Consider the following 12,327-nt stretch of genomic DNA (forward strand, 5'->3'; position numbering starts at 1 on the left):
CCCAAAAAAAAAAATATAGTGGGCAATATCCCTCTAACTTCAGCATGTTTAGGAGTACATGTGTTCATAACTCCAGGGCCTGATCCAGGCACTTCTCTCCATCTTGCTAGTCTTGCAGGTAAAGAAGGGTTTTTTTAGTCTCTTGAATCCTACTTCTAAAGATCTTGTTTGATTAAAGCCTGGTTCTATGTTTATTTTAAAAAAAATATATGCAAGATTAACCTCATTTCAAATTTTCTTAAACTCTGTCTTCAAAGCAGTTAGGTATTCTGCCCTCCTCTCTGGTTGAAAGGTATTCCAGAGCCTTGTTCTTCAGTTTGAATAGCACTTTTTTCTTCTATTCCTGATATTTGCAGACAAATTCTATCTACATTTAAACAAGTTTAAATAGCTTTGCTAAACTAAACAAGTCACATTTTAATTCTGCCTCACTTTGAGAATAGGAAGAGAGCTGAGGTTTTTTTGTGGAATGCTTTTGTTAGTCCTTTTTATCTCTGGAAGATCAGACTTGCATCTAGGGAGAATTAATATATTCTAAACCTAGAGTCTTCTCTTTCCTTTTAAAGGAAATAATCCCTGCCATTCCTTTAAATCGGTGAGCATCTGTCATCTAAATTATTTGGGTTGTGGAAAAAGTAAGATAAATGTTAACTGGAACTGTTAACTTGTAACTGAAACTTACTAGAATGTATTTTGTATACCTCTCACTATGAACTAATTGTGCTGTTTCAGTATTATTGAGCAAGAAATCTTTTTTTTTTTTTCCTTGATTTCATCATAACTTGTATGCTGTAAGAATCCTTGAGGGATGAAGAGGCCTTTGCCATGTTTATACATTATGAACTCCAGATCCTCAAGATCCACAAATTAATCTTTGCTTAGAATCTGTTCTTTTCTTTACAGCATCTTATTTCTAAAATGTCAGTTTCATATAATTACATCCATTGCACTATTTTAATTTATTTTAGCCACACTTTCAAGCTCTACTGGACATAGACAGAGAAACTGCCAATTATTGCCAAAACTTTGAAACAGAACTGAAACAAAGAAAAGAAAAGACTGAAGACATGCTTCAGGAATTGAAGACTACTAAGGAACAGCTCACACCTTGTAGCACTGCTAATCATGCACTAGAAGAAGAAAACTATAGACTTTGCAATAAATTAAAAACCACCGAACAAGATGTAAAGGTAGATAATCTGAAATAAGGACATCAGAGACATTTTTTTCTATTTTGTGTATCAGCTGAACATATTTTTTTAAACTAAAGGAAAGTCTCTAAGAATAAACTAAGCTAGCAGTGAATATAAATCTGCCATACAAGCCACAGACTGCACTCAACTCAACTTTTGTAGCTGTCTGACCCAGACCATCCCCAGAGCCAGTGCACAAGGCTAGTCTGGTGTAGGAGCCACATGCAGTACATGTCCTGTGCCAGTCCTGTGCACCTCATGCAGCACAATACTTGAACCAGTGCTGTTGCATGCTACCCACAAAGCTGGTCCAGGGCATTTGCTGCATGAAGTGCTCACGCTGGACTGACCAGACCTGTGCACTGGCTTCAGTGTGTGGGACTAGTTTTTTGGGTCCAGTCTGGCCCACAGACTAACCAACCCCATGCCCCTCACCTGACCTGCAGGGGGAGAGAGGCTCATGCCTCTGCTTTAGAATGTAAAAAAATAAATTTTGGCTGAAGCTTTAGACTTTTTTTTCAGTAGTACACAGTATACTAACATTTAAAGGTTTGGAATAAACTCGGCGTGCTTTCTAATGGTATGATAGCTACTAGGCTACATAGTTATATAATTATCTAAAGGTTGTTAAGACTTTGGCATAAGGTCAAAACACCTCTGGTCATCTTTATTTTGAAGAGGAACTTCAGAAAATATACTGTTTTAGCCCTGAGGTTGTGTATGATGCAATGTAGGTGATGCATCAGACCATAAGTGTCTGTAGAAATGAGCAAATACTTAGACTCATAGGGCATTTGTACACGTGCACACAGAGCACTGCGTTGCATGTATTTGTATAAATGGCAAATAAATTAAAAACACCTTCAATGTATTGTAGTTCAAAAGTGCACTGCCTCCATTTTCTGTGCACTGATGCACATTTTGCCATTTATACGAATGCATGCAACAGTGGGGCGCATCAGCTCTTGTGCATCACAGACTCAATTGATTGAGCCTGCTTCAGTGCGCTGGAAATCCAGCGCATCAGAGCAGACAAAGGTATGTATATAAATGCCCATAAACTCATAGAAAATTAGGGTTAGAAGGGACCTCGGGAGGTCATCTAGTCCAACCCCCTGCTCAAAGCAGGACTGTCCTCAACTAGATCATTCCAGCCAAGGCTTTATCTAGCCAGGTCTTAAAAACCTCCAAGAATGGAGAGTCCACAATCTCCCTGGGTAACTGGTTCCAGTGTTTTACTACCGTCCTAGTGAGGGAGTTCTTCCTAATATCTATCCTAAGCTTCCCTTGCTGCAACTTGAGATGGTTGCTCCTTGTTCTGTCAGTTGTACTTGACCTACAGGGCAAAAATGAAAACATATATCTGGTAGGATGCTTTCCCATTTGTAGTGCAGGGTGGGTAGCTGTTACTTGCATACAGTCATCTTTCTGCTGTTTTTTGGAGGTTTTAAGCCTGTTTTATTGCCTAAAGATATGAGATCAGTAAAAGATTTTATGCAGACAACTCTGAAGATCTGAGGTAGTTTCCGTATGCAGTGAGGCCTTGTCCCCAGCAGCTACCATCAAGAGTGCACAACACTACTGCGGTGTAACTACTGGGGTTCTAGTAACTTTTAATAACTGATTGACTTTCTTTTGAAAGATAATGAAAGCAGAAGTCAAAAAGCTTGAAAATACATTAATTGAAATGGAAAAAAATGTCAAGGAGAAAGAAGAGAGAATAGCAGTCTTGTTATCAGAGCTTAAAAGGAGAAGTGCTGCAAGTGAGCTTACCCAACTTCATGCTAAATTAAATGAGACTGAGAAGTATCTTAGAAGTACATTAACAGAAAAAGAGACTCTTGAGGTATGTTTATATTTACTGTAAAATTACGGTAGCACTCAAAGCAAAATATTTAAATGTTTTTGTTTAGTTTGTGAGTTAGTGTGAAGACAAGGCAATACTTGAAAACTAGTATGATCCATATGATATGGAACAAGGGGAAAGGATGCACCACCATGGTGTAAGATTCAGCTCCAGCAATAAGGAATTGAGCTTTACCCCAAGTCTTCTAATTAGAAGTTAGCAGTATAGCCTTTGCAGGAGTACACTGAAATATTCCCAAGGGGAATTATTTTGAACTTTAAGTTAAATCTTGTATTCTTTTTTTATTCTTCAATACCAGTACATTTCCTAATGCGTATAATAGAGATAGGTACTTAGCTCTGCTAGTGTTAAGTTGGGCAGAAGGCACATGTTTAAAGCCTCATTGGTCAGATAGATACATCTGCTGAAGTAGGTTGTCACCTATGAAAGTTTAAGCTTCTCTGACTTGGGTAGTCTGTGAGGCACCACACTGCCCTGCCTTCTGCCTAATGCTTGCATTGAGAATATTCAAGTACTACTGCATGCCCTGTATATGAAGTAGATTGTTAAAAATATCATGAACGTTAAACAGATATTCAGAAAGTTCTCAAACTGCCAATAAGCAAAGTAGGCCAGCATACACGTAGCTTCATCAACCTTTAGCTAAGCAATTTTTTTTGTTCTAAAAATCTAAATTATACACAAACAGCAGTGTGTAAATCTGCCATAGGGTTATCTTGATACAATATTTGCCTTTTCTGTATAGATTTCAGTGATAAAGGCAAGCTAATTGTTCTCTAGTAAGGTGCAGAAAGCTGTCTGCCTGAAATATCCAGAGCACTTTACAGGGTATAAGCAGTGATATTTGTCCCTGATATCTACAAGAATAACACGATTGGTGTTGTTGCCCTATTAAAATGATTGTGTGCATGAGCTGCGGACTTTAAGTGGTGGGGCACTGTTGCTGCTGCATGCCAACATTTTTCTCTATGCAAAAAAACATTTCTATTTACATTTTAAACTCCATTACAAACATGATGCATGAGTCAATACTCTAATTCTGTTGCCATTCAGACCAGTTGCTGCTTAGTAATGTAGAGAGTTTAACTCTTCTGATACAGAATCTTATTCAGCAAGATTTGAATGGCTAGGAAACAGATGGGTGCAGCATACTTATGAGATTTGTTTTAACCAATAACAGCTCTGATTTTTCTCTCTCTGGACTTTTTTCCTCCCACCCAATGTGTTAGGTTAAATTAAATAAAGGGGCTGAGTTGTACAAAGAAGAAATCGATAATCTCAAAACTCAGTTGGTGAAATCTGACATGGAACGAATGAAGCAATCCAAGTTCTTTGAACGGGAGTAAGTGGAATCATTACCATTGGTATACATGCTTAACTTCTTATATGCTGTATACAGAAGCTACAGGTCTGAAGTTTAGGAGTACATGTGCAGTTTCAAATACCTCAGGAACATGGGCAGATCTGGGATTTTGCAAACGAGGGTGCAGGTGGTGTGGTACACTATCACCAGGGATCCAGGTTTACCATGGAAAAATTTAGGGAAATTTTCCCTTTAAAGAAGAAAAATGCAGATTTTTCCCCTTGCAGACTGGCAGTTTCCCAGGCTGCAGCAGGCTGCTGGAGGGTAGAGCAGGGGGAGGGTGATCAGAAGCAGGAGGTGCCATGTGCATCTACATCTGGATGCACACGTGAATAGCCAGGCAAGGTGGTGGGAACCACCCTGGCAGCTGGATACATGCAATGGGGTTGGGAGGCCAGGGCTTGGGGACTGTCCACACAGGCCCATTGGCAACACTGGGAGGGATTGGGGGGGGACACATACTCCCACCCTCCCCAGACTTCTGCACTGATAGTGAGGCACAGTGCTGCAGCCTGGCTGAATCAGCACTGGGCAGGAGCTGCCTCTTGACCCAGTGGGCAGGATCTGGCACAGGAGGGCACGGTGCAGCAGGGAGACCTGGTGGTAATGCTGCTGCCACCAGGAGTCCTGAGCTAGCCAGACTGCCATGGTTACCAAGATGAGGCGCCCCCTGCCCACCACCACAGTGAGAGCAGTGGGGGAACAACTTCATACCGCCACCACCTGGCTGCTGCCGGGAAGGCAGAGGGCACCTCACTTTGGCAGCCATGGCAGTGCAGCTGGTGCATGGCTCCCGGTAGCAGCACAGTCTCTCCCTGCCCTGCTGCACTTTCCCATGTCAGGTCTTGCCAGCTGGGCTGTGAAGGTAGCATCTACCTGGTGCTTGTCTGGCCAGGCTGCAGCCCTCTGCCCCATTTAACACACAAATATGGGGGGCATGTGCCTCCCCATGCCTCCCCAACACATTGCCAATGGCTTTGCCTATGCCAACACACCCTCTGCCCCCTCTCAGGTTCTGACTTTGCTCAGGAATATATGAAAACTGAATTGATTGTAAAGACTCTTGGACTCTGAGTGTTCAATAATAGGGTTTTTTAAGACCTGTTGAGTATTTGATACAACCAGAAAATTGAGCTATTTTCAAGCACAGTAAAGGAAAAAGGAAAAATAGATTACTTTGGTTAGAATTATGAATTCTTAGCTCTTAAATACCTGCAGTTCACCTGAGAATTTGACTCTCAGGAAGAAATATGGTTGTGGGGGGCATGTTCCTTCTATATTTGCATCCTGTTGTTTGACATCTTTCTTGGAACAAAACAGACTAACTAAAGCTGCAGAATGAGAGCTAATAACAGACATCACACAAATAATAGATTCCTCTTTATTCTTTATGCAGAACTGCTAATGCAAAAGCTCTGGCAAAACACAAAGAGGAACAGTTAAGAAAACTAAAAGAAGAGCTTAGAAGAGCACAGCAAGAGCAAAATGTTTCTGGTAAATAAAAATATATTCAACAGATTTTTTTTTCATATAAAAATATATTAAAGTTAAGGTATAAAATATCATATGTGGGAATAAAGATCATAAAATACTATAGTATGTCTTGCCTATAGTTGGTTTAAGGAAGAGGATCCAGGACTCTGGGAGAGAGAAGAAATATAGCTGACAGGTTAAATGCTTTGTACCCACCACTCTAATTCTTGACATCATAGTACCTTAGAACTTGTAAGCTAAGTGCGTCGGCAGCAGTGGTGAAATGATGCAGGCCTTGCTTTCCACTTCCTGTGCCCTAGTTTCTGCTATTGGCCTCATGCTTTCTCAGTGGAATATTGAGAAAATCAACTTGCATAAAATGGTTTGCATGTAGCTTTAGTGAAGTCAAAGGCAAGTGGGAATCTGTCCTACATGAACATCTGATTCTAACCACTGCTATGATAGAACATGGCTACATACTTTGGGTTTGTCAGTTAAAAACATTAAACTGACAAACCCAAATGTCAGCTTTGTATTTGGTGACTGACAGTTTAAATCCCAATGTAGATAAATTAAAGCTTCGCCTCTGCTGTTTACACTTTGGCCATGCACAGACATTCAGTTTCTCCTGGGAGAGTTGCCACTCTTGCAGTGAAACAGTGAATATACAGATTTCAGATTTTTTTTCTTCCAGAACAAAAATAGTTATTCCAGAAGAAAAATAACCTAAGAACAAGGAAGGTTAAATCATTCCCATGAGTTTCTCCTGAGAGAGCATATGTCTGTACACACTTGCTTCTGAGAGAAGCTACATCATAGTCTTTCCAGGATGTTTTGCTTCTGCTTGCCCCTCACCCCCTCCCCTGTCCCCACAGGAGATATTGTATTGCTTGCTGAACTCAACTGCTCCAGCTACAGGGAGACAGGTTGACTCTGAGCTGCCTGGGTTAGCCAATCAGGGGTGCCCTGTGCACTGCTGCCAACTGTCTCTGGGCATACTGAGGGAGACTGCAGAATATGCTGAGATGTATGCATAGGGGCCTCCTGGCCAGGGCTGTCTCGGGATAGGGGAGTGAATCAGGGCGACTGCCCCAGGCCCCATGCTTTGGGGGACCCTGCAGAGCTGGGCAAAGCAGTGGCTCTGTGTCCAGCTGCTCGCTACCCCTCCCCACCTCCACCCCACCCTTCAGGTCCAGGGCCCCTGGGATCAGAGCAGCGGGGGGCTCCACATGGCTGATTTGCCCAGGGCCCTGCACCCTGTTTGGGTTGCTGCTGCTCCTAGCTGCTCAGTGGCAGCACTGCAAGCTCTGTTCTTCAGGGGCTCAGCATTCAAATCTGTTTGGGCATTTTGTATTAAGTTTTTCTACCGGGGAAACAAACCTGGGAGAATTCTCCCAGATCACTTTAACATGTGTATGCAGCCTTGATCTACAAGAGGGAATACTTAAATATAATTTCCTAGTTTTATAGAAACTAGAAAAGATTGTTTACTTGTTTTGCTTAATTCTGTCCATAAATGAGTGTTTAAATCAATATTATACATATTTTCTAGTCATATCAGAAAAAGAACTTCCTCAGGCATCCCAAATACCCCTTACTTGTGGTGGTGGCAGTGGAATTGTACAGAGCACACAAATGCTGGTTTTAAAATCTGAACAGGTTAAATTACAAAAAGAAAATCTTCATTTGAAGAAGCAAAATGATCTTCTTCTAAGGTAGGCTTTTTATATTTTAACTATATTCATTTATCAAATTTAAGTGAGAGAGGGTCCACTGGCTCTGACGTTGTGTGAATCCAGCCAGCAATAATGACTGTTGCTGTGACTTGAAGCTAGCTTTTTCTCAACTTTTTCCTTCTTAAGTGCTTCCCTCAGTTGACAAATCGTATGTCTAGTTTACTGATTTTTTTGACAGGACATCTGGCATGGAGATTTCAGTTATTCTGACTTTATCCCTCCAAGTTAAGACTGAGGAAATCATTTGGCACTGTAAAGAAGCTTGTGTTGTCATGCTTGTGATCATATCTTTGGTTACAGGAGCTTCCCACCAGTGCTGCCAAAGTATATAACCTTCATTTAAAAAAAGCTTGTAAGTTTCCAGAGTTTTTCACTGTTCATCTTTCTCCTTTTTAAGCAATGAGCATCAGCTGAAAAAGGAGCTTACAAAGTGGAAAGAAAGAGCACTAAAACTGAGAGAAGTGTCTTCTAGAGGTGTTTCTCAGGAGATGATTCCAAGGTCTCCAAAGAAGACAGCATCTCTTCCTTGTAAAGAGCAAATACTTTCTCCCAAGGAACACAGTTCACAAGCAATTCTGCCCTTGGATACACCAAAACCTTTGCCACCGATTTGCCCCACAAATTTCTTCGATAACTCCAGCTTAGGCACGCTTATAGGTATGTAATGCAATACTGCACTGCTGGTTAAAGGAATTGCCATGCAAATAGTGTACTTCACATAAAATGATTTCAGTAACAAATTTGTCTCCCTTTATAGAAAAAAGGTTTGGGCAGGCAAGGTTCTTTGGGTAAATGTGATATCTAGAAAAAGCTTTTAAATTTTTTTAATTGTTTTTCTTAAACAGCTATTCAGTGGGATGTTAAAGGATTGGCTAGCGAGAGCCACAAAGACTCCATAGTTAAGTGCCTACTAACTGTGCACCAAGGGACTAGGATGCACAATTTTAGTATTTTTATTCTGGAAGTTGGGTTAGCTTTTCCTTGCAACATAAGTGTCAATGACTGGCTAGTAAAAATTATGGACAGACAAAATATTTGGCTTCTGTTTTTAATTTTATTATTATTACTAAACTTTTATATAACTTAATTTCCCTTATTCTAGAAAATAATATTCAGAGAAGGCTACTGGCTAGTTCCAGCCATATGACTTTTAAGTGAAAAGATTTTAAGTGAACTTCTCTCTCTACAGGCACCAGCCCCTTATCTTTTTAAGATTAGTCTGGTATCCACACTGTCAGTCTGCTTTTGGCTACAGTGATGGTAGCCTGGAGTGCGTACACACGTACTAAGTCAACTTAAAGCAGACTTAGTTAAGTTTGCTAAGTTAGGTCACATTGGAATGTATGTGCATACAGTTCCTTGACAGGGTGGCAGCCACCTTGTGAGCTAAGTCAACTTAACTAATGCAACTCATGATAATACACCTTGGAATTGTATTATCATCTTGTGCTGTATTTGTCAACTCTGCTTCATGTACCCATGTACTCTTAAAGTTGAGTCGACTCTAACTGTCAGAAAGTTAATGTGTGTGTACGCACTCCAGGATAGTATCTATACAGGCTTTTTCTCACTTCCACCTCAACCCACTGCTGAATTTCAGGTTCCAGCCTATATGCCAAGATCAGAGTTGGGCTTTGCCAAAGCTAGAATTTAGAGGTTATGACCAGTCATGCTGTCAAAATCAGTCACTTTGCCTTCTAAACCTCTAGTTGGGGGACAGCAATTGTTCTTTATGGGTCTGTTAAACTGGGTAAATTTAAGTTTAACTTACTGTAATTATTTTTTTCTTTTTCCTCTTGTATAGATGCACGACCTGGAGGAATAGAGCCTACAGAGGAACAATATAAGCACTGGTTAGGAGTTTCAGAAAAGGATGAAGCACCTGACTGTACAACCCAATAAAGCCCTGTTCCTTGTTCTTGCCAGTGAATAAAGCCAGACACTGCATATGTAGAATATACTTGCTGCAGAATTAGCAACTGGATTTTAACCTCAAACTGTGGGAACAGGCTTCTGACATTATTATCTCACTTCTTAGGAGTAACTTTGCTGTCACTTCTTTTGTATTTGGGATTTAACAATTCTTAACCAAGAGCTGGTGTTGCCTACTTCCAGCTAATGCTGTCTCTTCAGCTGTTCTTCATTACTTACCTTGTGATGGCAAAGATGAAGCCTGCAAGCTAAAGAGGAATATAGAATGGATCGCAAACCAAACTGCATTTTCACTGTGAAACTTATCAGTCTTGGAGACTAATGCTGCCACTCCTACAACAACCCTCCCAACATAAACCAGTCTTTCTCAGTCTGTTATAATAGAAAGAGCTCTACTTTTCTGCTTCTTTTTTCTACCTTTGTGGAAGACGTTTTTCTGGTTTTTATATCACTTTGTAAGACTGGGGAATTGTATTCTCAACTTCTTTTAACCACTGTCTGGAAAAAATAATGAATAAACTGCTAGCATTTCATTTACAGGAGCATGCAATCAAAGTGCAGATATGAGATTTTTTTTTAAATGAAGAGTAGAGGCTACTGTGGTTCCAAAAATAATTTTGTGAACTTTTTTTTTCCCCCCTGAACATAGCTATAGTGAGTACAGAGTGGGGGAAAACTGGCTGCTTTAATGCTAATCATCAGTTTCTAACTGCTTCCATCTACTACAGATAGAAATAGGAAGTGGAATGCTTATGCTGCTTGTTTACATATCTAAACTGCAAGACTGACCTATATCTCACCATTGTGATTATCTGTGGGGGTCTGTCTCTTTGTATCTCAGGTATTTAAGAATGTTCTTGATTTAATAAAGTGTTAAATGTTTAAACGATTTTATTTGTCAGGCAATAATTTTATGTAATCTTAGTGAGGTGGAGATGGTACAGAGGGTAGGTCTCAGTGGTAGTGGTTGCTTAGTTGATGTTCTTGTGGGGAAAAAATCCACAATAATATTCCCATTATTTATAAAGTAATCATATAGGCTGTTCTGTTACCATTTTAAAAAGTTGATTCTGTGCATGAATCAAGACCAACAAAATTGCATACAGCTCTTATTTTAAAAAAAGGTGGGGGGGAAAGAATATGCAAAGTTATTTTGGCAGTTTTAGTACAGCCTTACATGTCCAACAACTGATGCTTTAGCACTGGAGCTTTGATTAACATAAACCCCGTGTACTGTGTAGCCTTGCTGATAGTAGTCAAGATGCTTGTCAGCTTTATAGCCATGTCATTAAATTTAAAACTTCTCAGCCTGCCCTCAACTATGCAATGGGCTGCAGTACCCATTTTCTCAAATGTGCTCTATAATCTAAACTTTCATGGGGGAGGCAGAGAAAATTCTACTTATGGTTGCAAGAGAACCATTAAAATTATGTCCACAGTTTTAACGCTATCTTTTGAACCACTAGGCAATCTGGAACATATATGTGAGATCCGAATTAAACCTTCATAAGATCTTGCTTTTTTTATCAAAGGATAATTTAAATTAAGACACTTTTACTGCTGATCACTTAACAGAAACTGCTTAATTTTGTTTTTCTTACCAACCTAAAGTGCCTGCAATCACATCACTCCCAAAACTAACCTTCCCCTTCTGCCAAAAGGAGTCTAGTTGAAGTTTTTATAGTATCCCTTTTCTCTGCAGAGGAATCCACTGTTCGGAAGGTGCTATTGGGTTGATTCCCACAATACCTTGAATTAGAAAGCTTTGTTTTTTGTTGGTAGAGTTTCTGTTGCTCTTTGTCCTGTTATACTGTTTAGTAATTACTACAATTCTGCTTGTTCTTCTGCCTTCACTTCACTTTGATTCACTCTTTGCTGATTCTTGGTGACTGTATGAGAGAAGCTGTGCAGCATAATGAGAAACCTATTTTGATTTGTCTTTTTACAAAAAGCTTTTGCTTCTCTCCAACCCATGGTCTGATTTTAATGAATACCAAAATTCATACTGGAATTTTTTTTTCCCCCAAGGGAGACCAAAACATAATAGCTTTTAATGCTGGTCAGTGTCACTTCAAAATGTTGCCTTGGGTTAAGTACAGACATCTGGGGGGAGGTTGTCGGATTAAAAATGGCTGCCCAATTTAAATTTGGCTTGCCCTGATGCTGACCTTACACTGACAGACCTGGTCTCGGTGACCAGCAATCGGTGTAAACTTGTACCTGTGCAGAAGTTCCACATGCAAACTGGTCTAAAAATTGCAGAACCCAGTTTAAGATAAACCTGGATCTATGTAGTATCAAATGTATTCCATTTTTAGGTCAAACTGGTCCTTTCCCTGCGCAGACTTAGGGCTAGGAAAACCCAACCACTGGTCCCAGCCCAGGGCTGCTCTTTTCACCCCCCTCCTCCACCACAATAGGCTTTTTTTTTTCTTCCCTTGCTCCCCCCTCTCTCCCCTTGACCAGTCAAGCCTCTCACCCTGATCCCACAAGCTGCTCCAGGTGCAGCCACTTCTATCAGCATTTGCTGCTGCCAGAGCTGAGCAAGTAAGTCCCTGGTGTGGGGAGGGATGGGGGTGTAGGTTCATTGTGGGGAGGGGACCACACCCCATCTGTGGGTTGCACCTGCCCCCATCTCTCATGGGTCACCTTTTTCCATGTGCCACCCCCCTCCAGCCTATTGGACCCTCCCTCCCCCCAACCTACTTGCTAGCCCCCCATCCTGGCTTACCTGCAGCCATTTTGAACCAATTTAACTTCTCT

At 40.7% G+C, this 12,327-nt stretch overlaps 1 protein-coding gene across 1 annotated transcript in view; it reads left to right on the plus strand.

Annotated features, from left to right (window-relative positions):
• CENPE (centromere protein E) overlaps positions 1-10,446 on the plus strand; it is a 74,402-nt gene extending 63,956 nt beyond the window's left edge. The window contains 7 exon segments of the mRNA XM_025215669.1: positions 969-1,190; positions 2,836-3,039; positions 4,290-4,402; positions 5,820-5,917; positions 7,449-7,611; positions 8,030-8,289; positions 9,437-10,446. Coding sequence (XP_025071454.1) covers positions 969-1,190; positions 2,836-3,039; positions 4,290-4,402; positions 5,820-5,917; positions 7,449-7,611; positions 8,030-8,289; positions 9,437-9,534 — 1,158 coding nt within the window. The 3' untranslated portion in view covers positions 9,535-10,446.
• Positions 10,447-12,327: the final 1,881 nt, after the last annotated feature.

Source organism: Alligator sinensis, unplaced genomic scaffold, assembly GCF_000455745.1.
Source record: "Alligator sinensis unplaced genomic scaffold, ASM45574v1 scaffold1520_1, whole genome shotgun sequence".
Lineage (NCBI taxonomy): Eukaryota > Metazoa > Chordata > Crocodylia > Alligatoridae > Alligator > Alligator sinensis.